This window comes from Clarias gariepinus, chromosome 3, assembly GCF_024256425.1.
Source record: "Clarias gariepinus isolate MV-2021 ecotype Netherlands chromosome 3, CGAR_prim_01v2, whole genome shotgun sequence".
Taxonomy (NCBI): domain Eukaryota; kingdom Metazoa; phylum Chordata; class Actinopteri; order Siluriformes; family Clariidae; genus Clarias; species Clarias gariepinus.
In genome coordinates this window covers 17,580,001-17,607,554 of record NC_071102.1, presented here as the reverse complement: position 1 = coordinate 17,607,554, position 27,554 = coordinate 17,580,001, and the positions used below count along the sequence as shown (strand labels likewise).

The 27,554-nt window shown below is 42.9% G+C and overlaps 1 protein-coding gene across 1 annotated transcript in view; it reads right to left on the bottom strand.

Moving 5' to 3' along the window:
* Positions 1–5,739: 5,739 nt before the first annotated feature.
* The window catches only part of bop1 (BOP1 ribosomal biogenesis factor), a 73,473-nt gene continuing 51,658 nt past the window's right edge, over positions 5,740–27,554 (bottom strand). The window contains exons 6-18 of the mRNA XM_053492830.1: positions 19,883–20,037; positions 18,791–18,908; positions 18,118–18,219; positions 17,435–17,647; positions 15,792–15,953; positions 15,579–15,659; positions 14,855–14,924; positions 11,914–12,046; positions 11,122–11,302; positions 10,253–10,544; positions 7,105–7,189; positions 6,882–6,989; positions 5,740–6,509 (exon numbers count right to left, since the gene is read on the bottom strand). Of these exons, the coding sequence (XP_053348805.1) occupies positions 6,356–6,509; positions 6,882–6,989; positions 7,105–7,189; positions 10,253–10,544; positions 11,122–11,302; positions 11,914–12,046; positions 14,855–14,924; positions 15,579–15,659; positions 15,792–15,953; positions 17,435–17,647; positions 18,118–18,219; positions 18,791–18,908; positions 19,883–20,037 (1,854 nt within the window). The 3' untranslated portion in view covers positions 5,740–6,355. The remainder of the gene's footprint in view (positions 6,510–6,881; positions 6,990–7,104; positions 7,190–10,252; positions 10,545–11,121; positions 11,303–11,913; positions 12,047–14,854; positions 14,925–15,578; positions 15,660–15,791; positions 15,954–17,434; positions 17,648–18,117; positions 18,220–18,790; positions 18,909–19,882; positions 20,038–27,554) is intronic.

The window sequence follows — 27,554 nt, the reverse complement described above, 5'->3', positions numbered from 1 at the left end:
TAGAATCATAGAAAAACATACCCGAACCCAGTCACTGCACTCACAGGAAACCAGCACGACATGTGCTAGTGTAGGTGTGAGGGTGTCCTGGAACTTTTGTTAAAACACACACACCCACTGGAAGAAGTCCGTGTGTGTCCAGATAATAAAAGACTGCTGCTGGGTGCCGCCAGTCCTCGTTACTGCTCACGGAGGGCAGGAGTCTGCTCTCGGGCCTCTCCTTCAAAGCCAACCCTTCCATATCAAATGTGGTGCTTAAAGTAACCAGAGAGCAGGCTTTTACTTTACTCTAAATTAGCTCAGGCAACTCAATTTTGGTGCGGTTTCACTTCCACCAGCGTCTGCACTGCTGGAGCAGCATGATGTCATTGCTGGGTTGTAAGCACATGTGAAGGGGGAAAAAAAAAAAAAAAAAAATGGTTCCCCTATTTAGCAGTAATTTGTAACAGATCTGAATTAAGCCGGCTGCCAAAAGTTCACAGGACCGTTTTCCATCCAATTAAGAGACTGTAAACTCCCAAAGTTTGAGATTTTTGCAGGTGCTCCAAATTGGGGTCAAAGAGTATCAAACCCGAGTGCTTTTCACTAAATGGTGCTCAGTTTCACCGAGGCATACAGGGGCTTCAAGTACGTTTGCTTTTTATAACAAAGTACAAAAAAACAGAGTTATGCAGGAGTGTTTTTTTTTTTTTTTGGGGAGCGACATCTGCCAAAGTCTTCAAAGCTGAAGAAGGGCTCCATTGTCAGGAAGGACAACACCGTCACAGACGGGATGGGATGGAGGGTCTGTGAGTGAGCAGACTGGCCGCTCCTGCCCCTGGTGCTCTGCGCTCGGTGTGTGTTGGCCACAGCGTCCCCGAGCGTCTGGGACAGCCGTCTCCGCATGTCTGTCGAGTCCGAGCCGTACTTTCTGAGCATAGCGCGCATCTAAGTACCAGCCTTGATCTAAGGTCCTCTCTGAAGCACTGTAACTCAAAGCATCTTTTTATATCATCATAGCTTTTATCGCCGCTGGCAGGAAAGCCGTTACAGAGCTGCTGCTTATACAGACATTATTCATAACTTAAATTGGTGACTGCTTTCTGCTACAAGTCCAGTGTATAAGAAAAGCTGAGCTTAGTGGGATTATCAGGGGAGTGTGGTTATGAAGAGATTTGTGTCGGTTTGCTTATACATTAACACTAAAAGCGTGACTGTGTCTAATACTCTGTAAAGCTAGACCCAGACCCATTCGAAACCATAATTGTCCTGGAATTACTGTCATCCAGATTCCAGAGTGAAAACCTCATCCCCTGACTGCGGTTATGATTAGAGAGATACGTGTGTGTGTGTTTGAGGGGCAGGGCAAATGGTTCTTTAAATAAGATGCTAGGAAAATAATTTTACCGTGCCCTCACAATGTCAATAATGTGTTTGGCTGCTACAGTTTTGAATAATAAGCTCTTTTGGCGGTGAGACGCTGGCCTTCAGCTCTGTTCTGTCCATGTCACATCCAGACCGTGTGCTGATCTGTCTCGGTAGGACAGAACGCAGCATTACTGCGGGATATGGCACTCCAGGCATCCACACCAGGAACGTGTATGGCCGACGTATCTGTAGGTGAAGCTGCTCCCTGGTTTAAACAGGAAAACCTCAGTGTGATAACCTGCAGCAATGTTAAGCAGACAGATCAAAGTAAAAAAAAAAAATCTTATTTCCTAACCCCAGCTGGTCTCAAGTCTGCATTAAAAAAAAGAAGCATATCCGGTGTAAAACATGTGCTAAGTTGAGTTCACACACAGGTTGTTGCTCGTATCCCCTGTGGCGACACCTCGAGAGGAGCAGCCGAAAGACTAACAGCTTCTTCTTCCCTGTCTTTCGGCTGTTCCCTTTCAGGGGTCACCACAGCGAATCATCTGCCTCCATCTAATCCAATCCTCTGCTTTCTTTTCTTTCACACCAATTAACTTTATGTCCTCTTTCACTACATCCATAAATCTCCTCTTTGGTCTTCCTCTAGACCTCCTGCCTGGCAGGTCCAACCTCAGCACCCTTCTACCGATATGCTCATTATGTCTTTTCTGAACACGTCCAAACCACCTCAATCTGGCCTCTCTGACTTTATCTCCAAAACATCTAACATTGGTTGTCCCTCTGATGAACTCATTCTTGATCCCACCGATCCTCGTCACTCCCTTAAAGAACCTCAACAACCTTATCTCTGCTACCTCCAGCCCTGCCTCCTGTCTTTTCTGCAGTGTCACTGTTTTTAAGCCGTAGAGCATCGCTAGTCTCACTACAGTCTTGAACACCTTTCCTTTTATTCTCGCTGATACTCTTATCGCACAACACACCTGACGCTTTTCTCCACCCATTCCAACCTACCGTTGCATTGTCATTAAACAGATTAATCTCCCACACTGCTATGGCCTTTTTAAACTTTTTCTTCACATTTTTACTAAAGAACAGTCACTCCACTCGGACACAAAATTTTAAAAATGCTTTATACACACGGATGTTGACTAAGTGACACACATGCACTGAGACTGAGCAATAGATATATAACACAAGAGATAGGGGAACCATCAGCTTAGTTGTGATCATGTGACACTCGGCAGACAAGGCGCATGCGTACTACAGTATATCAAGACATTGCTCGTTTATCAAGTTAAAATTTATTTAATATTTTTGCTCGTCTTGCAAAACACTCACAGACCGAGTCACTCGCTGACTGAGGTTCCCCTGTATAAAGAACATTATATGATACATATCCTGTTATAGCTGAGAGAGGATGTAACTATAGCTGTAAATTATTTATCCTAAAATTATGTATTCAGATCGAGCTGATGTTTGGCTAGACGTGCCTTTACGTGTCAGTACGGATGCGAGTCTCTGTCTGAAGAACGACGCACCATAAAGTCCGCATGTTCTTTTCTATGGTTAGGTTCGATAATGTGCAGACTGCAAACACCACAATAAATATTTCAAGAAGGCTTGGAGACAAGGGTTTTTTTTTTTTTTTTTTGGATGAAAGGAGAAAACAATCCTACTGAACTGCCAAATCACCCTTGAGGCAGCGTTTCTCCATATACTAGCACACACTCAAACAGTCAAGACCTCTGGAGGAAAGCGAGAGAATGATACAGGTATCTTCTGCCAAAGCCCTTGTGTGAGAAATGAATCCAGCGCAGGAACAGACCATGATGAACGATTGCAGCACTTGGATGGTAGAGATTTTGAAAAGAAAAATGCAGCTTATTCAGACGATAGGTTTCAGTGAGCTAGCGGCTCGGCGTTACTTAGAGCTACACTCGCTCGCTCATTTCGACTAATACATTCATACTCAACTTCTCTCTCCTTGAACTCTTTCCTTTTACTTCTTAATAGAGACGTACAGAATCTGCCAGGAATACTGCAACTCTATTTTTCAATTTAGTTTACTTTGCCTAACACAAGGCCACAGGTTATAATATTTTTCCACAATTACATCTGATCCATAAGTCAAGAGGATTGATAGTGGGATTTTAATAATGTCTTACACTCGACCATTTTAAGTACAATACAGTCACACTGCTGTCCAGCTGCTACATCTCTAATGTCATTTGTCAGTATGACAGTGCGTGTTCAGTCTTGGACCATAACTTGCCCAGTAATGCATCACACCTACTAATTACTTCACTTGTAGAGCCTCGGTCATAGTTTTCTGTACGACGTCCCTACAGGGGGTATTCCAGTGAAAGGGCTGCTGACAGCATCGGCACGAGTCGACTAAAATTCCCAACCTCTTAGCAACGTTCCCGAATTAATTTATGGAAGCAAAATGGCGAGGAGCTTTAGAACTCAGACAGGGTAGAATTGGACTCTAATTTTTTCCACTTAGAGTGGAATGCGGCTTTCCTTATGCCCAGTCTCTCTACACCACATATATGCTGTTTGTTTTGACCGCGCTCTCTGTGGGGAAAGTAAGGAAAAGAGAAAAAAGATTTTGAAAAAGCAATGGAAAGACTCAAAGACTGCCAAGATTGCATCCATTTTCCTCTAAAAGTATTCAGAGTGATGCAATGGGACTGTTATTGGGTTTCACTTACAGGAAAACCACAGGTACGTGTGTACACACACACACACACGGTTGTGGGCGAGACAGGCCGTGACAGACATTCAAAGCTTCCAAAGGGGTTTCTTTTCAGACCGTTTTGGTGCCACTGTCTGAAGTCATGCTCGAATCATGGAGAGGCAAGATGCAAAATATGCGGCGTAACTTATGTATTTACCAGCACAAAACCCAGCATATAATAAAACCTGACTCACTGTATGCTGTCTAGCAGAGCTAATAAAAGAGTTTTACTGCAGGGACACGGCTCTGTGACAGCCCATCAGCCTGGAGCTCTGATAGTTTGGCTGAGCCTGCAAAGCACAGGAAGTTATTAGGAGGTCACAGAGTCCTTCTGAGCACTTACGATGTCATCCTGCAGATGCGCGATTTGCCCATGAATCTGTCTCGTGCCATTTTCAGTCTGAACAAGATCGTCAGGCATGTCTGAACATCCTGTTTCTATTTCTCCAGATTTCAGGGTCGTATTTTAGTCAGTTTTACTACACTTTACTACACTGTAAAAAATCTACAAACTCAAGTGGCACAGATACGTGCCGGCAACACAGGTATAAGTGCTTATACAGTAGAAAAGTCTTGCCAGTGGGTTAACGGGGGCTTCAGAGGACAAGTGTTTCCCACAAGATCGAGTCTCAGAAAGAAGCCCTTTCTAACAAAAACAGTGATCCATTGATATTCATATAGAACACATCATGTTAATCCAAATAGTGTACCGAGTTGAATCCTTACTTACTGACCAAAAGTATGCACACCTCTGACCACAATGAACGTCCAATTCCAGACTTATTCCTCTTATATACTGCGCTCCATTCTTCTCTTTGGTGAAGGAAGGCTTTTCACTGTCTGTTCGACTGTGTGTGTGTGTGTGTGTGTATATATATATATATATATATATATATATATATATATATATATATGTGTGTGTGTGTGTGTGTGTGTAATTACTGTTTCTGCACATCAATCTGAAAAGTTATAAACCCATTTCCAAATAATTTCACCTTTTTAGGGGGGATTTTACAGTGAGCGAGTTTAATGTTCTACAGTGAGGAAGATTATTTACAAGTAAAACACATTTAAGATGGTCGGCAATCTGCTCAGGAGTGAACGATCCAGCACATATCAGACCACACAAGCTGAGACTGTGCAACGCTCAGAGAAATAATAATAATAAAAAACCCTACAGGACTCACTGAGCATGTTGCATGTTAAAAGTTTATGACAACACAATTAGAAGAAGAGTACCGCTACGATCAGAAGATTTTTTTTTTTTAAACAAACACAGAAATAAAATAGGTTAAACTTTTACACATGACCGTATGGTGTTTTAGACTGTTAAATGATATGAAGAAGGCAGACAGGTTTCCTCCTACACTCCTGGAAGATGGGCAGACCCGAAGGGGCTCAGAGAGAGTGGGAGAGAGACGCCTGCAGGTGGACCGCCTCGCTGAAACCTGATCTACAACACACACACACACACACACACACTTCTGATGGCTCATGTCTGGGCCTCCCCACACAGGAAAAGAGCCCCATTCCCCGGTCTCCTTCTGCATACATTTCAGGAGTTTTCAAATCACCCTCACTGACCTTGTGGAGGACATGCAGGAAAGAAAGATAGAGAAGAAAAAAAGAAAACGCCAGAAAAGCCCTTCAAGGAACACTAGGTTTAATTAAAAATAACAATTCTCAAAAATTCACTCAGTCAAAGTTTCACAATTCAGCATGTTTAATGACTGTGTAGCATGCCTGATCACGAACGCTGGCGAATACCTGCAACAGCGTCTCGAGACCAGGATGTAAAACAAGCTTTCTGATTGGAAAGTGAGCTTCAGTACGATAGGCCTGCTCGAGCTCACAGCTTCGACTTTGTTCTTTGCTGTTTTTTTTTTGGCATGGCTAATAATTATTTAGATTTTTTTTCACAAGTTGACATCTTTTCCAAGGATTAGCGGTTCAGTCCTGATTCAGGGTGAGAGAGCTGCTCGGTCCAGGGTGGGAAATAGCTTCCAGGTCACTCTCGGCATCAGGAGCAGACTGTAGATCTCAGACACGGTTCAGCTTCATGCAAAAGCTCCGGCCTCTCTGAAACTGACTTGATATTTTCTCGTGTTTTTAATGGGGGGGGTAAAAGAAGGGGGGTAAAAGAAGAGTGTACTGAAAATAAATTTTCTGGAAATAAAAAAAAAACTAACTAAAACTTGTACAGAGGACGATTTAAAAATCACATTCACTCCTTGGATTAATGAAGTGAGACAGATGTGACGTCTAGGTAAACAGACGGACTGTCCCATCAGCCCCTGAGGAGAAGACCCAGGGTTGGGTAGGATGGAACGTCACATCCAGCACCCCTAAGTCATGCATGATGGTGTGACCCTTCAGAACTTTCACCGGGACGATGAGGGGATTCTGCAGCAGGTCACTGTGAGAGGAAAGAAGGGAAGAGAAAAACAGATGTGATGATGTGAGCACACAACTGTTCTCTTTACCCGAGTGGAGTAAAAGAGTGGAGAAGCTTATGGTTACAATAAAACCTATGAATCTGCGAATATGAATTGCAGTATAACCATCAATAGCAAGAGTAAAAGACTACAACAGCTAGAAAAAAAAAAAATAATGCTACATCCTTAGGCTGGGAATAAACAGGTCTGTTTCTCTTTGGATACACCAGAGCCCAGGTGTGAACAGACGTGAGGAATAACAGAGCAGCAGACAGAGAGAGGACGCTTTATATAGAGAGCAAGAGGACTCGAACCGTATACATGTGAGGGTGAAGAGAACAGACAGCACTCACTTGTACACCATCCCGTGAGAGACGACGACGCTGCCGTCATCAGACCCCGAGGCAAACAGAGGGTAGTGCTTGTGGTAGGCCACGCCCCTCAGAGCCTTCTTATGGTGCCTGTTTAAAGACATGAGAGGAACACGCCAGGGAGGTCAGGCATTAGCAAAACACTCCCCTTTAAACCCCTTTACAGAGCCGCTAATCATAAAAACATGCAGTGGCACAGTCTCACCGGAGCACTCTGTACGGCTTTGTAGACAGATCCAGGTCAAACCAGGCCAGACGACAGTCGTAGCTGCCACAGATCACGTTGTCTCCTGGAAAAAAAAAAGAGGAACACAGCAACTGAACCAGTGCACTTTCACCCTGGGCCAGTGGTGTGGACTCGAGTCATGTGACTTGGACTCGAGTCAGACTCGAGTCATGAATTTGATGACTTTAGACTCGACTTGACAAAATATAAAAAGACTTGCAACTCGACTTGGACTTTAACATAAATAACTCGGACTTTCACTTGGACTTGCGCCTATTGACTTGTAAAGACTTGCTACTTCCCATAAAAAGCCCAAAGATAAAAAGTATGTTAACACGGTCCGCTCTATCTCTGTTTATGTGTCTGTGCACGTGTGTGTGACAGAGCGCATGCGCACATTCGGCACGACATCCAATCAAAGTACCGTAGATTCTTTTGATTCGACAGCGTCCAACACGTGACAACAACGTGCACGCGCCAGTTCGCGAAATGATATTGAAGGTAGCTTCGTTTGGCTATAAAAAAAATTGTCTATATGCGAGGACCACTGAGCTTCTACAGAACGCAGTAAAGGCCAAAAAGGAAATTGTTAGCGTTTTTTAATCCTCTGACGAACTCTAGCCATCAGGATGTGTTTCCCTTGTTATCTTGGACATATTTAGAATGATGAACCTCGGCTGAGTCACTTGTAGGCTGTAAACATGTCAGTACATGCGTTGCATTGTTTATATTTAATCACTGGTATACACTACCCACGATTTGCTGATTTCTTTCATATGCAGTTTGGGTTTATTCAAATAATGTGACCTAGTGAATTGACATCACGCGGATAAAATGCTAATTATCTCGCATAATAATAATAATAATAATAATAATAATAATAATAATTATTATTATATAATATTTCATTATAATAATACTTATTATTATTAATATTATAATATATAACATTTAATTATAATATAATAATAATAATTATTATTATTATTAATTTATATATAATAATTATTACTATTATTATTATTAACGTCTTGAGACTGTATCTGACGGGTCTCTATTTTGGCATTATGGTTTTGCTGAAAAGGCATATTTGATATGAAATATCAGACAAAATACTGACATGTTTACAGCCTACAAGTGACTCAGCCGAGGTTCATCATTCTAAATATGTCCAAGATAACAAGGGAAACACATCCTGTTGGCTAGAGTTCGTCAGGGATTAAAAAACACTAACTGTCCTTTTTATTCTTTACCGCGCTCTGTAGAATCTCGGTGGTCCGCGCATAACCCTTCGCGGGCGAGCCTTCTCCGAAATGCGCGTTCCCTGTGCCCTTTTCACGGGGGTGGGGCTAATAAAACGCATCCTGATGGGGGAACCAACTTCGACACAGCATGAGGTAGCCTACGTGAGTGTATCACACAAGGTAGGGAGCAAAGTTCTTTAATGGTATGTGAAGAAAACAACGTTATTGTTTGTATAAAGTAGCCTACTTCATTGAGAATATGTGCTACCATTTTACATTGCTACTAGCATTTACTAACATTTGTATTTTTATGTATCTGAGCAATGTTCTTTCATAAAAAAAAGGTTGGTTTAATAAATACAGATCTTACAACCATACATAATCTGTATACATTTAATTTTTCTGCTAAAAAGACTTGAAAAGACTCGAAAGTCAAACCGTAGGACTTTGGACTTGACTTGAGACTTGTTGGCTTTGACTTGGGACTCGACTCGGGACTTGCCTGTCTTGACTCGGGACTTGACTCGGGACTTGAGGGCAATGAATTGAGACTTACTTGTGACTTGCCAAACAATGACTTTGTCCCACCTCTGCCCTGGGCTTAAAACCCTACAGCGTTCACTACTGATGTCAAAACGTTTCCATGACATCAAGCCTAAGCGACGTTCTTCAGCGTCTGAATGAACACAAGATGAGACACTCTGGTCTAATATACAAATATGGACGAGACTATAATTTACAAGGTTCAATTATAGTCACTAATCCAAGGATTAATATATCACTAATCCAGAGTTAGACCAGAGTTCCACTCCTGCCCTGAGAGCTTAACCCTGGTCCTGAAACTGTATAAAAAACATAAAATGTGTCATTAATTTGTGCTGATTTGGTTGTTTGATGTGACTTTGTTCCCATGTCTGCAGCAGAAAGTGAAATGTGTTTGTCTGAAGTGCTGCAGTGAGGTGCATACTCTACAGCGCTCGATAAATGTCCATGACTCTGAGTTTCAGGTTCTTTAATGAAGCTAAATGTGGCACGTCACGGCGCTCCCAGATGGACTAAAGGCTATCATGCGGCACTTCCGCCTCCGCGGGCCCGGGCCTATTCAGCGTTTATGGGGACAATATTTCTTCAACTTTGAGGTTAGGTTCAACTTTCAACTTAGGGTTTCCCCATGTTTTCCAATAAATCCCACCTCCTGCATTAGGATAGGGTACAAGAATTCTGTCTTATCCCTGATTGGTTAGATACGAGTGCTAAACAATTAAGTGCATAAAAATCTAAATTGTTATACGGACCCATGCAATTTTTTTGTCGCAAAAATCTGCAATTCATTACAGGTTACATACTGATGGTCAGGACGTTACATAAAGTTTGTCAATAATATTTTTGTTGTATTTGTTCTCGTTTTAAATACATTTGATATGATAAATAAATGTTGGTAAACATCCTCTTAATGAGATCATCTGGACAGTTATTTGCTGTTTGCCCAAACAACATCAGAGTACAAAAAAACTGTACATTTAATAGTATCGCAGTTTAAATCAAACAAAACTAAAAACCCATTGAAATATGATCTTTTGAGCAACTCGTGCAGACCTCATTAAATACTTCATAGGTGCGACATAGTGAAAACCTGTCTCCCTTCCTCAGCCAGAGACCTGAGGGCAAATAAGGCGTGTATTTAAAGTGTGTTTATTCTGATGTTTGTGTCAAACTGTCCTGATGGAGAACTATGAAAAATATTATTCAAATAAAGTTTAATTAGATCAGATAAGACTGTAGTTCCTGATCCTGGCACTCAGTCCTCAACCCCGTTATCTAACACCAAACCAGCACAAAGTATTGTAAAAAAATAAACCTCAAACCCTGCCGGGCAACCTCACCTCCCGGGTGCACGGCCATGCTGGAGATCCACTTGCAGTTGGCCATCAGTTTCTTGGTGAGCTCCTGTTTAATCAGGTTGTAGATCCGCACGTAGCGCTGCGTGGCCACGAAGAAGTATGGCCGGATGGGATGGAAGGACACGCACTGCACCATGCCCTTGTTCTTACGGAAGGGGTTCTGCGTGCGGCGTTTGCTCACCTGGTGGATCAGCACCTGCAGACTGCTGCCGTCATCGGGCATGACGCACGCCAGGTAGTCCCCTTTACTGTGCCAAGTCACCTGTCTCACAGCCTGAAAAACAGAAAAACAGAACGAGAAACTGTGTGAAAGAGAACGAGGAGGGTCGAAGGTCAAAGTCATTCTGCGCTAACCTCAACAATGTTAATCCAATTATAACCTCAAAGACACTGCGAGACTAAATTTACGGCTATTAATCCTGGCTTCACCAGTCTGCCAGCTGGTGAGCCGGCTTTTCTTTTTCCAGTAGTTTTAATTGGACACTGGAGGCGTCTTATATTTCTTTCCATTTCAGGAAAAAGAAGACCACAACCTTGTGGCTTTTGCCAATAGTTAAAAGCCTTCTGGCTGGAGCTCATGTGAGGGACAGAAACGCAGCACAGAGACAAACGAGGGAAAAAGACATCAACATTTCATTTCATCTGACTCTGTTCTTCTGCAGCAGCGCTAATACGAATATCTCTCTCTCTCTCTCTCTCTCTCTCTCTCTCTCACACTCACTCACACACACACACACACACACATAAGTCACATAGATGCAGCTTAAAGCTCATAAGAAAAAAAAAAATTAATGTAAACATTTTAATGAGATACACTCATGTATTCGAGCAATTTATCTTTTTTAGGGTACCTTGGGGTGATTGAGAATGAGGCGTTGACCCTGCTCGTGACCTTTGCCCTCAGCGACGACCCACTGCACCGCCTGCTCCTTGGCCTCCTCTGGCTCCTCGTAGGATGAGATGAGTTGATCAGTGGCGTTGCAGATCAGCTTATCTTCAAGGCCTGGGTTTATCAGCACTACTGTCTCACCACTAAACACACACACACACACACACACACACACAGTATTATTAAGCAGCAAATGACGTGATGAGAACTCATAGGATTGGTACTAAACAGCTGTGTTAAGAAAACCACTCGTTAATGTGACTCATTAGAAAAACAGGCTTCAGTTTTCTAGTGATCATAAAGATTGGACTTTGGAGCGATGAAAAAAGGTCATGTGACCTGATGAGTCCAGATTGATCCTAGTCCAGAGTGATGGGCGTGTCAGGGTAAGAAGTGAAGGACATGAAGCGATGCTCCCATCATGCATAGTGTCCACTGTACAAGCCTCTGGAGACAGTGGTATGATCTGGGGTTGATCAGTTACTCAGGTCTAGACTCAGTAACGTTATGGGGCAATAAAATGAAGTCAGCTGACCACCTGAAAGTACTGAATCACATCTATGGAGATGAGTTGCAGGAATCATTTTCACACATGAACTGGACACCAGACTGCATGTTCTAAAATCAGCTAAACTAAATATTAGTGTGTGCAGTTTTTTTTGTCTTGTCCAGGCCGTGTGTAACATGTATACACATGGGGTGTAACACCAGCCTCACCGCGGCACAGTTAAACAGGAAGAGGAAATTAACTTACTAACTGATGGCGACCAGACACACAGAAGGGTTAGGACTCCACTGCACGCTCTTCATGGCCCCGCCCATCTCCAGTGTCTTCAGGCAGCGCGCCGTACTCACCTCCCAGAAGCGCACTGTGCAGTCGTCCGAGCCTGCGGTCAAAAAAGTTCAGATTAACATCAAGTCATCTCAGTCTGTACAGATGCGCATGCAAAGTTATTGTGTGTGTCTTGACTAAGATAGGGATCAGTGTATAAAAGTGTAAAAATGACTGTAGACCGTGTTTTGTGCATGACCCACGCACGCACGCACACACCCTTCACTACAACACTGCCATGTGATTACTCCCGCTCTCCTCCGCTACACTCTAGTGCTGAAAAAAAGAAGGATCTGGCAACCTGGATGCCCATTTCGTCTCTGCCACTGGGACTCCAGCCACCTGACACGAGGCTGCTGAATCGAGTGTTGTTGTGAGACTTTAATACCTGCATGCTTCGTAAATGCAGCAAAAACAAGTCAAGCGGTCCTGGACGGAGGGTGGAGTGTAATAACTCCCTAAACCATAATCACTTTTTAAGTAGTGAGCGCTACGGTGACGGATATAGCAGAGCAGGGACGGTCCCCGGGGCCGTGGCCCAGAGGTCCGCCTGGCACACATAGCTGTGGTCTCCTCCGTAAATCTCTCCGGCTCTGCCAAACACACGCACACACACACAGCATGGTCAGTAAGCCGGTGTGCGTGAGTCTGACTGGGCGTTTGCATGCCAGCTCTGTGTGGAACTGTAGATTAATAGTAAATGGAAATCATCAGTCTGACATCTGATTTGTGTCCACGCTCCGGACCATTCATTTTAACTCTTGCACCGATTTACAGCGTGTAACCTACACTGCAAAATTTGATAGAAAAGTCAAATACTGAGGAAATATCAGAGAGACTGACAATGGCTGTGAGATAAGGGGATCTGGTTAAAACCTCCCGACTGGGCCCGACCCCATCACCACGGTGGTGCAGCGTGCCGTGTATGACGGCGCGGTGTTTAGTGAGCACTTCCTGTGTGTGGCTTCCAACTGGCTGCCCTGACCCCTCGAGTCTCCTGTCTCCACCCCACTAATTTGTAGTTGTGTTTTTTTTTTCTACTTTCAGCTTTATAGAAACTCCTATATTCAGCAGCAAAACAAACAGCACAGATGCGCTCAAGGAGCGAGGTATCAGCCCATGTCCACACAGCAGGACGGCCCGGCTGCGCAGGGGGACGTGTTACAGACGCATCATCCCTTCTTCCTGTACAGGTAGATGGAGCTGGGTTAGAAATCCCACAGGGCTCTCGCTTGGCCTGCGCTCTAACGTGACCAAAATCATACTAAAGTGGAGAAGATAATCTGGGGGACACAAGAGTGGATTCCAAACACAAGAAAAGTCATGTTAAAGTTTCCTGAAACAACTTTCTGAATATTAAAAACCAATTCATCTGGTTTATAGGCCCTCGCAGAGTGTTTTTTAGCCAAATATCACAACATCACACAAGCGGTTACGCTCATCGTGCACTTCGGTGTTATGGAAGACACGACAATTAACATACAGTACACACACACAAAAAAAAAATAGCTCGGGTGTGTGTGGGGCGTGGGGGTGTGTTAGACATGAGAGGGGTTGTAATGCCTGGGAGGTTGTCAACTGCCTTTTTTTACTGTGGGAAAGCACATTTTATTACTGGTTTAATATATTTTACAGCAAGACAAAACAGCGGCTCTGACTCTAGTGGTTTTGCATACGGCTTTATGGAGGCCGTTGTTATGGACGGCTGAGCAGATACTGACACTAAATTGTTGCCAGCCTCCCTCTCTCTCTCTCTCTCTCTCTCTCTCTGTCCCTCCCATTGTATAAGTCATATGTGTACTTTGTTTTCATGATCTCAGCCAGGATATAAAGCTAATTTTATATTACCATTTAGGTATATAGTACTGTAGAACACAGTGGTGTTTCTTACTGATATTAACACAGAACACACACTAAACTAGCCTACTGTGTTTGTAATTGATAGAAAATTAATTACCGAGGCTGTTTCATTCAAATCAGCCAAAGAAATGTGACCACATTTTCATACTAAAAGGCATATCATTTGGGTTTTGTGGCTTTACCACTCCCTTCACTAGAGCACTGAGGAACCGATTTACTCTCAGGGTTATTAAAACTACAACTACAGCTCTGTCATAACAAAAGCTAATGGCAATCAGATGCCTAATACTACTGAGAAAATATTAAATTATAGCAGGCTTTAATATACTATACTACATATATAAATGGAGGCAGAGTTTCTGGGTGTGCGTTTGTATAGCAGAGTTGGCTTTGGTTTGTTTATAAAAATAGTTTTAAAAGGTAAAGCAGGTTCTTAATCTTAAAAAGAAACTTGCATTAGGAGTTAAAAAAACATTTCCCGATAAACAGCGCCATAACTTATTTGCTGTCTGTCATATTTCGACTCCATGAACAACACGAGTCAAGTCTCTTTCCTGTTTGATTTCCCAGAGCTACTAACAATGAACGCCGAGCAGCCAAGCTCTATAAAACACAGTGGAAAAAAGCTGTCTAGAGAAATGAGGACGAGCGAGATGAGTGGTGAGTTAGACATGACTAATTTATCTGGTTCAAGGAATTCCAGTGAAATTGCGTCTGCGCTCTCAGGCTGACGTCTTGAAAATCAGACCCCGGGCCCTCCATCATGAAAGACCACCACCACCATGACATCACAGCGATGCCCCCAGGATGTTTTAACCAGCCGTTTGGCCACTGGGTGAAATGGAGGCTGGAGCTGAGGCTGAGTTGAGATGATGATGACGAAGGTCATGACGACGATAATGCAGAAACATAAACCACTCTACCCAGTGACAGATGTGCAGTGTTTGCTTTCTTTTGTATCTGTTATATTTTTTAAAAATCTATTATTACAGAGAATACTGACCTGAGACCAGCCACTGTCCACTGGGAGACACGCTGATGCAGCGCACTAGACTGGAGTGACCGCGGTACACCTGTAGGGAGAGCAGAAAGTGTCAAGTTCAGCTTTAAAGTGAATCAATCACACACACAAATGTTTCAACGCGATGTACCTAAACTTATTTTTAAGCATGTCACGCAGATTACCGTATGTACACACACACACACACACACACACACCATAGCTAATTCAAATTGCCAAGCCAGGTTTGGTGTAAATAATGTTAATATGTTTGCAAAAGTTTAAAACAAAGTAGGCGTTGCTTTTAAATGACACGGTTAGCTTTATAAAGTTTTAAAAAGTTGATGCTATGGTGAATAACATGGCCCTGGCTAACACAATAATCATAAATTCAGTGAGATCATACGAGGACAACCAAAGCAGCTCACTTCTCACTAATTCACTGCCAATGCCCAGATGTTTAGAGCTCCACTATTTACAGTCCTGAAAAAAACACCAGACTAAACTCTGGTTTACTGAGTTTTACAAGGACAAACATCTGAAGATTTCTCCCCCCCCAAAAAAAGCAGTTGACATCAGATCGTTCCCTCCCTGTAAAAAATGCCACACAAACTGACTAACGCGCTTATCCGCTCACATTAAAGTATCTACAAAACCTGATGCCCTGAGCGCAGTCACAGTAAGGACACACACACCCACACACACACTGTGACTGAGGGTGACCTACCAGGGACTGTGTGGTGGGGAAGGGCTGCAGATCTTTGGGTTTGGGCAGCTTGGGAATCAGGTCCTCGGGGTTCACGTTCACCTGTGAGACGGAGGACAGGAGACATAAATTATATTTCTTTCATGTTTTACATGGTTTCTAACATATTCAGCTTAAATGAAACCACACACTGATGCGTGTCCCCTATACAGTAATAACACCCCGACTACACACCCTCATCTTGCGCTGCCGAGGACAGAGGTACAGGTCGAGGCAGCGCTCGAAGCGCTCGTGAATGAAGCGCGAGAACGCGGGAACGACGCGGAGACAGGCATGCTTCTGTGGAAGAAAGTTGAGCTTGCGGTCCTCTGGGTCCTGCTGCTCCCACACCAGTCTCTGCAGGGTTTCAAACAATCAAACACCATCATTTAAACAACACACAACAACTAAGAAGGACTGGTCTCCTTAGAGGACTTGCCCACATTACTGAGACTGATCCTGAAACTGCACAACGTCCTACTGAGACGCAGCAAACAGTTACAGTGAGGTCAATAAGTACAGTATTTGATCACCCTGTGATTTTGCAAGTTCTCTTACTAAGAAATCATGGAGGGTCTACAATTTTCAGCTTCTTACGGAGCCACTCCTTGGTTTTCCTGGCTGTGTGCTTTGGGTCATTGTCATGGAGTGAAGACCCAGCCACGACCCATCTTTAATGCTCTGACTGATATTTTGCCCAATATGTCACAATACATGGCCCCGTTCATCGTCTCCTTAACACAGTGCAGTCGTCCTGTCCCCCTGTGCGGAAAAACACCCCCAGAGCATGATGCTTCCAGTCCCATGCTTCACTGTAGGTATGGTATTATTGGGATGATACTCATCATTCTTCTTCCTCCAAACACGGCGAATGGAGTTAAGACCAAAACGTTCTACTTTGGTCTTACCTGACCTCAGGACTTTCTCCCATGATTTCTCTGGATCATCCAGATGGTCCCTGGCAAACTTCAGACGAGCCTGGACTTGGGCTGACTTAAGCAGGGGAACCTTCTGAGTTTTTAAACCATGACGTCTTAGTGTATTACTGATGGTAGCCTTGGAAACGATGGTCCCAGCTCTCTTCATGGCATTGACCAGCTCCTCCTGCGTAGTTCTGGGCTGATTCTTCAACATTCTTAGCATCATTGATACCCCATGTATCTACTTAGACTTTGGCTGATTGTGGGGTACACATGTATATTTATGACAGCTAATGACCTCAAACAGGTGCTACTAATTTAAAATCATGAGCAGAGTGTCGCTGGACTATTTAAAAGCAAAATAACAGGTCTTTGAGGGTCAGAAATCTGGCTAATAAGCAAGTGATCAAATACTTATTAAAATACTTAGTAATTCACAAATAAATTGTTAAAACAAAATCATACAGTATGATTTCCGGATTTTTCTTTTTAGATTCTGTCTCACAGTGGAAATGCATCTATGCTGAAAATTGTAGACTCTCCATGATTTCTAAATAAAAGAACTTGCAAAATCACAGGGTGACTCACTGTAATTCACTATGACCTGGGAGGAATCGCTGCCGAGAAAAAAACACAACTACAATAGAGTCACTGAGAACAGAAACATCATCGCGGATTGTAAGTTATTAAAAGACAGGTTGCCTCTTTATAAAATTATAAAATTATAAAAATAGGTTATAAAATTCCTAGTTTAGTGTTAAGCCTTCAGGGATTTAAATTTGGGATAAACGGCACACTTCGCACGCAAATCGTAAGAAAATCCTGCAGAGGGAAATACTAGAGAGTTCAGTGTGATGGAGTTAAAACAAGTGCAATTGTTTTAATCGGAAAAAAAAAAAGAAACGAAACCACACAGACCTCTTCCTCTGTGAGCAGGTATTCTGGAGGAGGGTTGTACGACTCCTCGTGACCTGGCAGTCTCATCTTAGGGGCAGGGATGTGCATGTTGTGGCGCCCCAGGATGGCATTGGGGTCCTCTTGAGCCCACAGGTCGTAGTATTGCGGTGCAGCGTCTTTGGGCCTGCGTGGTTTAATCCAGCCCATCTTTATGGCATGAACCAATTTACTGACCTAATGAGAGCACGGGGAAACTGTGTGATCCAGCACTACACACTCTACAGAACAACACAAATCATCCCTGACCAATTTATACAGCAGGAAACATAACTGATATAAATTACTGGAGAACTTTAGGCCTGAGTGTCTAAAAGAGACTGTAAATGTTTTTTTTTTTTTTTTTTTTTACTTTTAATACTTTGACTAAAAAGATGTTGGGTCTAATTTCTTTCAGCTTCCAATTACTGCAGTTTTAGACCTCGTTCCCTTAAGAAAAACACACACACACACACACACACACACACACACTTTGTGGGAATCATTACCTATAATGCTGTACAGATGCAAGCAGTTAGAAGTCCAACTGGTCGAAACATGAGTCTTCTCCTCCGACCTCAGCCGCATTACGTGCAGCATACACAAATAATGATTTACATCATAATTAGGGGGGCCAGGTAGAAAGACTGGGAAGGGGGTTCACTTACTTTCTCTTTCTCGATGAGAGAAGGAATGAAGCTGCGCTTGTCCTCGGGTCTGTTGGTCACCGGGTGGATCATCACTTCGCTGGAAAAGAAGTCAATTGCAGGCTGGGAGAGAGGAACACGAGATGAGACGTGAGATCAGACGTATAACTCTACATGTAACACAAGGTTAAGGGTAAAAACACAACGCGCTGGACGGTGTGATGACTCGGCAGTCAGAATACGAACTGTTTTTGTTATGTTCACTGCTCGTAGAATTAGGAACAGACACGAGTAAAGGGACCTAACTGAGAACAGCTGGCCTATCAACATCTGCAGACAACACACACACACACACTTAAGTCGTCACACCACGCAGATGACAGGTGGCGTTTTCAGACACTCAGTTCTCTTTAAACAGTGTCTGAGGTTTGCTTTTTTATTAACCAAAGTGATCACAGGAAAACTGAAGTGTGGACTGACTCACTGCTTGTTGACGTTATGGCACGACTTAATGGACAATTAGCAACACTAATAAACAATCAGACTGACTGCATTTAGACATGTTTAGACATTACTGTATGTAGACTCCACCCACTGGGGGTGGAGCTGTGGCCTGTTCAGATCTGGTGGTATTGGAGCGGTCCAGTGGTATGAGGCTGTGTAAGTGCTGAGACTGCTATCAGGGTTGATGTACCTCATACTCGTTGAAATTTACATCACCGAATTTGCCTTGCTGTAGACGGTGTACCAGATCCACCTGCTCATCCGACAGACGGACATCGGCGCCCGTCATCTTGTCCTGCACGGTGCGCCTGGAGGAAGAGAAAACAAGCACTGGGAGTAACAATAAAGGATCCTAAAGGAATAAAGGAGTAACAATAAAGTATTACTGAAAAACTGATCTTTATGAGGTACATCTATATAAATAATATAAAGGTTCTGTCTTTACATTGCTGAGAACTCGCTCTCTCAGTGATAACTTTATGTTTTATACATTGAAGGACCAGAAACCAGTCTCAGAAAAAGTTCTTTTTAAATTTAATAAAACTTCCTCAGATCTCTACCTGAAGTTTAATCTGCACCATCAGTGAAATCTAAATGTTGAGTAAAAGTGATGTTATGAACAGTTATGTGTGGGATTTAATAATCTACTTTAAAATAATCTACTAATGCGCTACTGTCTCAGTGTAAACAAACACCTGCACCAATAGATATTAATTAGAAAAGATAAAGTGAATATTTTTACTGGGATTAGTTCATATTTTCACTTTGGCTGAAATAACAGCGCTGAAGTGGTATAAGTGAATTTTAACACGCTGGAGTCGTTTTAAGACAAAACTTCATCTTTATCCCATCTACTTTTTCCATTTCTCATCTGTGATTCACTCTCCGATTACCGAACAGGGAGTGTATTTGTCTGACCAACAAAGAAGGACAACTTAGTGTAAAACAAGGTGTAAGATACTCAACCTTACAGAATGTGATTTCTTTGTATTAATAAGTTAGACAGAGAGTTCTGCTGTACAGACAGACGGACATGTACTTGGGCTTCAACCTGAACCTAAATCTTTTTTTTATCTATTTCCACAAACTGTTTTCCTGGCGGGTGCTAATCATAATATATATGCTTGCTTCTGCTATGTTTTGCTACTTGGAGAAAATTAAACACAGTTTAATTTCTACACTGAGATATAAAACCTCAAGTAAAACCTGATGAGGGACAGAATTGTGTTTCCTGATCTCGGTTTAATCAGTACCGTGTCTGGTATTGCCGCGACGCACTCACCAGTAATCAGGGTTCTCCATCTTGTCTAGGAATTCGTCAAGCTCGTCCTTGTTTCTGATTGGCTTAAAGATCTTCTTGCCATCCAGGTCATAGCCGATGTGAGGATAATCTTTGTACCATTCCATTGGAATGTTGCCCACCGTGTTGCGGATGTCCTAAGGAGAACAGAAAGACAGACGGGAGGGGTTGGGGGGGGGGGTTAGTCTGGCAACTCAACATCCATTATTTCAGTCCTGTATAAAATCAAGGCTAATAGACTCGGTCTTCGTCCCTTCCCTCGTATTCAGAGGGTTAGACGTGAGGCCCGGGTCATGTTCTCTGTCTAAGAGAAGAAAGCTTGTGTAAGACTCCTCATTAATACCCACGCCTGGGTCCAGCTCTGGGTCTGATACCCCCCTAACACACACCACCTCCTAAAAACCTAGCTGTATCTCTCACAAACCAAACACACACTCCTTACTGTACTCACAGTTCATCACCACAACATCATACACTAATAAAGCAAACAGTCTGAGAGGACAGTACACACGCACATACACATACAGACTTTACACTAGATGGCTGAACGTTCTCAGAGTTTTTTAAATGAAGTGTGCACCTGTGAGTGATTTCAATAAAAACTCCCCTACCATGTCCAATTAAGGCGGAGCAGCACCATGTCACGCTCTCTCTCAGAGCCTCGAGCAGCTGCACAACCCCAAATTCTGAAAAATTGTGGCATTAACCTTTGACCTGATCTCACCAGAACTGCTTTAAATTTCATTTATTAGTGATGAGTAGAGACGAGACAGCACCACGACACTCTTCATCTCCCCTGAGGACGCTTTTATTATTTCAGTTGATTTTTCCTCCTTTAAGTCGAATGCTCGGTTATTCATAACCTTACAGACACGAAGGGGAAGTGTATGTGTGTGTGTGTCTCACATTCCCCTTATTTTACTGTTTGTTTAGTGTGTATATATTTTGTATAATTTCAATTCAATTCAGTTTTATTTGTATTGAATTTTACACAATCAAAAATAATTAAGTTTGTATGAAATGAAACGAAACGTGTGTGAATCAGAATGATCAGATCGTCCCTGATGAACGAGACGAGGGCGACAGTGCTGAGGGAAAAACTCAGAGATGGTAATAGGAAGAAACCTTGAAAGGAACCAGACTCAACAGGGAATCCATCCTCATCTGGGTGAAACAGATAGCAGGGATTGATCTGCAGTCATACTGTGTGTTAGGAGGCTGGAAGTTCAGTATATCAGGAGATGTGGAGAAGTTCATATGGAGTCCAGTTCCTTATCGGCGAGACTTATGAAACACAGTTTAGTGTGTTCCTATAAGGCTCCTTATAACAGGCTGGGAAATTAACAACTAGGGACAGACAAATTACAATAAAAATAATATTAAATGAGAAAACACACATACACAATGCCAAACCATCACAGGCACAGCTCGTCTTCTCGTAACGATGAGTTCGGGAAAACATATATTTAAATCTAAACTTGCTTTATATTTATTAATGAGTGTATGAATGTATATGTATTAATCAGTGATGACATCATGACATCATTTACAGTAATGTTCTGTGATTCACTCTGATAAATTACACTTGCATTCAAAACTTTTAAAAATAAGCAACAGAATCATATCAGTCTTAATTTTTCTGTCAACTGTACTCAACATGCTCGCTTAAACCTGACTGATCACACACAGATCGCCCTGTTTAAACTCTTTCTGCAACAGTCTATAACATTTAGAGAGTTTATCTACAACACTAAAAGACCATAACTCTAATAATAAACAGCTAAGTATTTAAAACTTGTAACTTAATGTTTCATTAATCCTAAACTTATCTTAAACATCTCAGTCAGTACACGTGAGAGCAGGGATCACATCCATAAGTACTTATTAAAGATAAATTTGACTCCATTTAAATAAAGTAACCTGAGTAAGTTTCAATAAAATGATAATGGTAACTAAAATGTGAGTAATTCATACACGACACCTTAACACTGTTCAAATATGATCCTGTGTCTCACCATGAGCCGACGCAGACATGTCCTACTCTGCAGGGACACAGCAGAGGGACACGCTGGTCCACCTCCGGCCTCAACAATCTCCAGCTCACCTGCTTTCAATTTGTCCGACACACACACACAGACATTATGAAGTGTCTGGTACAAGTCAAGCTGCTATTGGGGGGTTGGGGAGGGGGGGTTGGTGAAGGTGGTCACCAGTTTGCGCAGAGAAGTCACGTACAGAATGTTACTCATTATATACATATATATATATACACACACACACACACACACACATACATATATATATATATATATATATATATATACACACACACATCCCTAAAGGATTATTAGGAAACACCATACTAATACGGTGTTTGACCCCCTTTCACCTTCAGAACTGCCCTAATTCTACGTGGCATTGATTCAACAATGTGCTGAGTTGAGATCTGGTGACTGTGGAGGCCATTTTAGTACAGTGAACTCATTGTCATGTTTAAAGAAACCAATATAAAATGATTCAAGCTTTATGACATGGTGCATTATCCTGCTGGAAGTAGCCATCAGAGGATGGGTACATGGTGGTCATAAAGGGATGGTCAGAAACAATGCTCAGGTAGCCCGTGGCATTTAAACGATGCCCAATTGGCACTAAGGGGACTAAAGTGTGCCAAGAAAACATCCCCCACACCATTACACCACCACCACCAGCCTGCACAGTGGTAACAAGGCATGATGGATCCATGTTCTAATTCTGTTTATGCCGAATTCTGACTCTACCATTTGAATGTCTCAACAGAAATCGAGAATCATCAGACCAGACAAAATTTTTCCAGTCTTTAACTGTCCAATTTTGGTGAGCTCGTGCAAATTGTAGCCTCTTTTTCCTATTTGTAGTGGAGATGAGTGGTACCCGGTGGGGTCTTCTGCTGTTTGTAGCCCAACTGCCTCAAGGTTGTGCGTGTTGTGGCTTCACAAATGCTTTGCTGCATACCTCTGTTGTAACGAGTGGTTATGTCAGTCAAAGTTGCTCTTCTATCAGCTCGAATCAGTCGGCCCATTCTCCTCTGACCTCTAGCATCAACAAGCCATTTTCGCCCACAGGACTGCCGCATACTGGATGTTTTTCCCTTTTCACAGCATTCTTTGTAAACCCTAGAAATGGTTGTGCGTTAAAATCTCAGTACCTGAGCAGATTGTGAAATACTCAGACCGGCCCGTCTGGCACCAACCATCATGCCACGCTCAAAATTGCTTAAATCACCTTTCTTTCCCATTCTGAACCTGGAGTTCAGGAGATTGTCTCGACCAGGACCACACCCCTAAATGCATTAAAGCAACTGCCATGCTAATGAGAAATTTAACAGGTGTTCCTAATAATCCTTTAGGTGAGTGTATATATATACACACACACACACACACATATATACATATATACATACACACACACACACACACACACACACACACACACACACACACACACACACACACACACACACACACACACACACAGAGCAAAAAAAGAAATGTCCCTTTTTTAGGACTGTGTATTTTAACAATAATGTTGTAAAAATCCAAATAACTTTACAGATCTTCATTGTAAAGGGTTTAAACAATGTTTTCCATGCATGTTCAATTAACCATAATCAATTAATTAACATGCACCTGTGGAATGGTCGTTAAGACCTTAACAGCTTACAGAAAGTAGGCATTTAAGGTCACAGTTCTAAAAACGCAGGGCACTAAAGAGACTTGTCTACCGACTGTGAAAAACACCCAAAGAAAGATGCCCAGGGTCCCTGCTCATCTGCATGAACGTGCATTAGGCATGCTGCAGGGAGGCATGAAGACTGCTGATGTGGCTAGGGCAATAAATTGCCATGTCCGCACTGTGAGACGCTTAAGACAGCGCTACAGGGAGACAGGAAGGACAGCTGATCATCCTCGCAGTGGAAGACCACGTGTAACACCACCTGCGTGACAGGTACAGGATGGCCACAACAACTGCCCGAGTTACACCAGGAACACAGAATCCCTCCATCAAGCAGCTGGTGGCCACACCAGATACTGACTGGTACTTTTGATTTTGAGCCTCCCTTCATTCAGGGACACATTGTGAAAGATCTTTAGTTTATGTCTTATGGTGTTGACTCTTTTAGTGTTCATAGAAATATTTACACTATAAGTTTACTGAAAGTAAAAACAGTTGAAAGTCAGAGGACGTTTCTTTTTTTGCTGAGTGTGGCAATGTTTTAAACCAACATGACACACACACACCCTTAAAAAGAGCAGGTCACACTCGCATGCTGCAATCTCGTAACTCGTAATTTCCTACCAGAACTAAAAAAAAAAAAAAAAAAAAAAAACCTAAAGGCCTCAGCTCTGAATTCCTCCACTGAATCTCCCGAGAGTTTCCTCCAGTCTCCTCCACACTGAGGTCAGGAAGTGACGTCACATCCACATGGCTGCTCACAGTGTTAAGTGTAACACACCAACAGTGCTACACTGCGAGTGAGTTTTATACTGGAACCAGATTTAGTGAACACGACCCCCCGCATGATCACGAGGTTCAGCATAAAACGGTCACTCGGGAGCTTGACAAGGGCCCTCCAGAGGACGGTCTCACACTTGTATCTCACTCAAACTGACTAGTAGCGGGCTTAAATCCTTAAATGTTTTTTTTGAGCAACATTGTCAGTTTTTATTTCCTTCCCTTTAAAATAAACAAATATATATTTTTTGCATAGCTCCTAGCTACTATTTCTTCCTACTTATTAACGAGAGACTCGGACTCGGTCTCTACCCGATCCTGTAGCCCGGACCATGCCGTGAAGGCGCTCTGTGCACCCGCGATTAGCGTGATGCCACACTCGCACACTGAGACACAGTGGCAAGCAAATGACAGGCTCATCCATCAAAACCGCTCAGGAGCCCGCAGAACCTCCCCCAATCACAACAAACGGAGCAGAAGTGCCGTGCCGAGACTTCCCCTCTGGTTTGCTTTTTGTGGATCGCTAAGCTGCCCCTGCACACCCATGGCTTCGGTCAAAGAGGGTAAAAATAATTTTGTGCTGTGCAGGATAGCTGGAAGGCTGAGAAAAGGAAAATCGACGTGTCTGCTGCAGAACGTCAGCTCAGATTTTCCGCCTGTCCGCTGACCTCGCCGCGCTCCTCTGCAGTTTGGATTTTAAGAGATCTATAACGAGGAAACTGAGGAAGGTGGGGAATCCTCGTCGTCAGAGTCCATGATGATGATGTTTAGTTAGCCTATAGTGTGTGTTATGATTAGGATTAGAAAGCCTGCAGCAGGAGAACATTCCTCCTACGGCCCAAGACGCAGCACTGAGTAATGGGTTGTGAGTTGAGGTTTGAATCTGGGGTGGCGTATACCTCGAAGGATGCATTAGCTCTAAAAATATGAATTATTCCATGTGCGCTAAGGGCTAAAGGACGCGGCTGACGGTAACTGATTTAAGAATAAATCCACATTCACAGTCTAGACAATAAACGCAAGCACATTTTCCTCCAAACGCTTTAGTTTACTTCATGGCAGCGAAAAACAATCATAGATTACTCTGACTTGATGAATGCTGCAATTTTTTTTTTTCACACACGTTTGTCAGGACAATCAATAATCTTATCCGTTCTTCTTTTTGGGCAGAAAAAAAAAACTCTTGACTGTCATTTTATTTTTTAAACATGCACACTATAACCTGAGACGGTCTAGACAGGAGGAACAACCCGTCTGCTTCGATCCAAATAAGTGCAATAATGTGATCGAATCTAAATTAGTTCCAGAGATCAGATCCAGATCACAGGCAGGTGGATGTTAAATGATCAACCAGGGCGAACCAAACTGTACGCGCCAGACAATCAGACGGAAAGACGTATTAAATGCTCTAAACCGAGCTAAAATACTGTGAATAACGACTTCCTGACACATCTGTGTAAGTGTACAGATCTCAGTCCTGGTAGCCGTCTAAACATCATCTGGCTGAGAGGTTATGTGGAAGAGAACATCGCTCCAGCTCCAGACGAGAAAAACAATCTGCTATTTAAGGTCAGGTTGCTGAGCAGAAAGTGTGTTGGCAAGTCTGAAGTCATAAATGAAGATTTAACGTCACAACATGGTGTAATGTAACACTCCCATCAGCTGGGCTCCAGGGAGTTTCTCTCTCACACTTACACATATATCTTAAGGGAATACACAGAACAGAACGGCCAGACCGCTTTGACTGACAGCTGACAGTTGCTTGGGGTTTCTTCTAACCACGATTAAGATGAGCTACAGCAGCAGACAACCAGATAAAGTCACAAGTGTTTAGAATGTTTTTCTATGTGTGTTGTTTTGTATTGTTTTGATTGTTTTTATATGCAATAATATAATTAAAGTGTTGAAAATTGTTAATATTGATAATTTTTTTGGGTGGCTGAAAATAAATTATCTGCATTTACATTATTTCCTATGGAACAATGTGTTTCACAATACAAAATTTCACCCTAAGAACTCGTCTCCGGAGCGGATTAAACTTGTAAGCCGAGTTCCACTATATAACTTTTCTGACAAGAGTAAAGTGCACTTGTCTTCTCTTTGAAGGGTTTAGACGTCTCATCCTTCTGATAAATCCCACATTGCGATCAGTTACAAGAATTCTGTCTCCTCCATGATAGGTTAGAGGCTTTACTACGTGTGAAATGTGAGGCAATCAGAGCTCTTTACTCAGCCACAGACCCAGTGAGTGAAAAATAAAGACAGGTGGGAGAGGTGTTCTCAGTTTATTGATCAGGACCGAAAGCAAACCCCCCCATGTCCATGTTAATGCACCTGGTGTTAAATGCCAGCAGTGAACTGTGTATTGTTGCATGATGATGTGCTGTGTTTATCGTGGACAGCGTTCGAAAACATGGTAGCCGCTGACATGCTGACGAGGACTTTGTTCCCCTTTGATTATTTTGACTCAAATCTGTGGGGTCGGTTCAGGGTGATCGTGAGAGTCACAGCCCAGTCCATACATCTGATTTAAAGCAGCAGCCCAGTGATAATACGGACATGATGGATGGCCTGAGGAGCCTCTGCTCTCATGACATTGTCTCACAGTAAACCAGCACGCTAAATTAACACGTAGAAATGGAACTAGTGCCAGAGCATGAGGAGGAACAGGAGAATCAGACCCAGACCCTGATAATGCCATAAATAGCTGACTGCCAGGTCGTTACGGATGTGGGGTATCCACTGCAAGTTTTGCGGTCCAGACCTCTGGTCCCTGCGTGAGCGCGGTGGTCTATTAGCAGAGTGTGTGTGATGTTTCAGACGTTTATGGACTTGTCTGCGTGCTCTGGACGAGCTCAGGGATGCAGAAGTAGAGATGATGTAGGTGGCGGGGTAAGAGGGCGAATGGTAACAGCACACCTTTATCACCCATGCAGATATACAGCTGTCTGCCTGACCGCCTGTCTCAATCTGATTCCTGATTAAAGTTTGATAAACACAATCACGCCACACATTTTGATCGGAGTTCATGTATGAACTTCATTTTGGCCTTCTTTTTTTTTTTTTTCCAGCAACAGGTTCATTTGGCACAGGGGCACAGGGCTGGCCACAGGGACGGAGGGAGAGAGACGAGAGCTGCTGAAGCAAAGGGATTTGTGGAAGT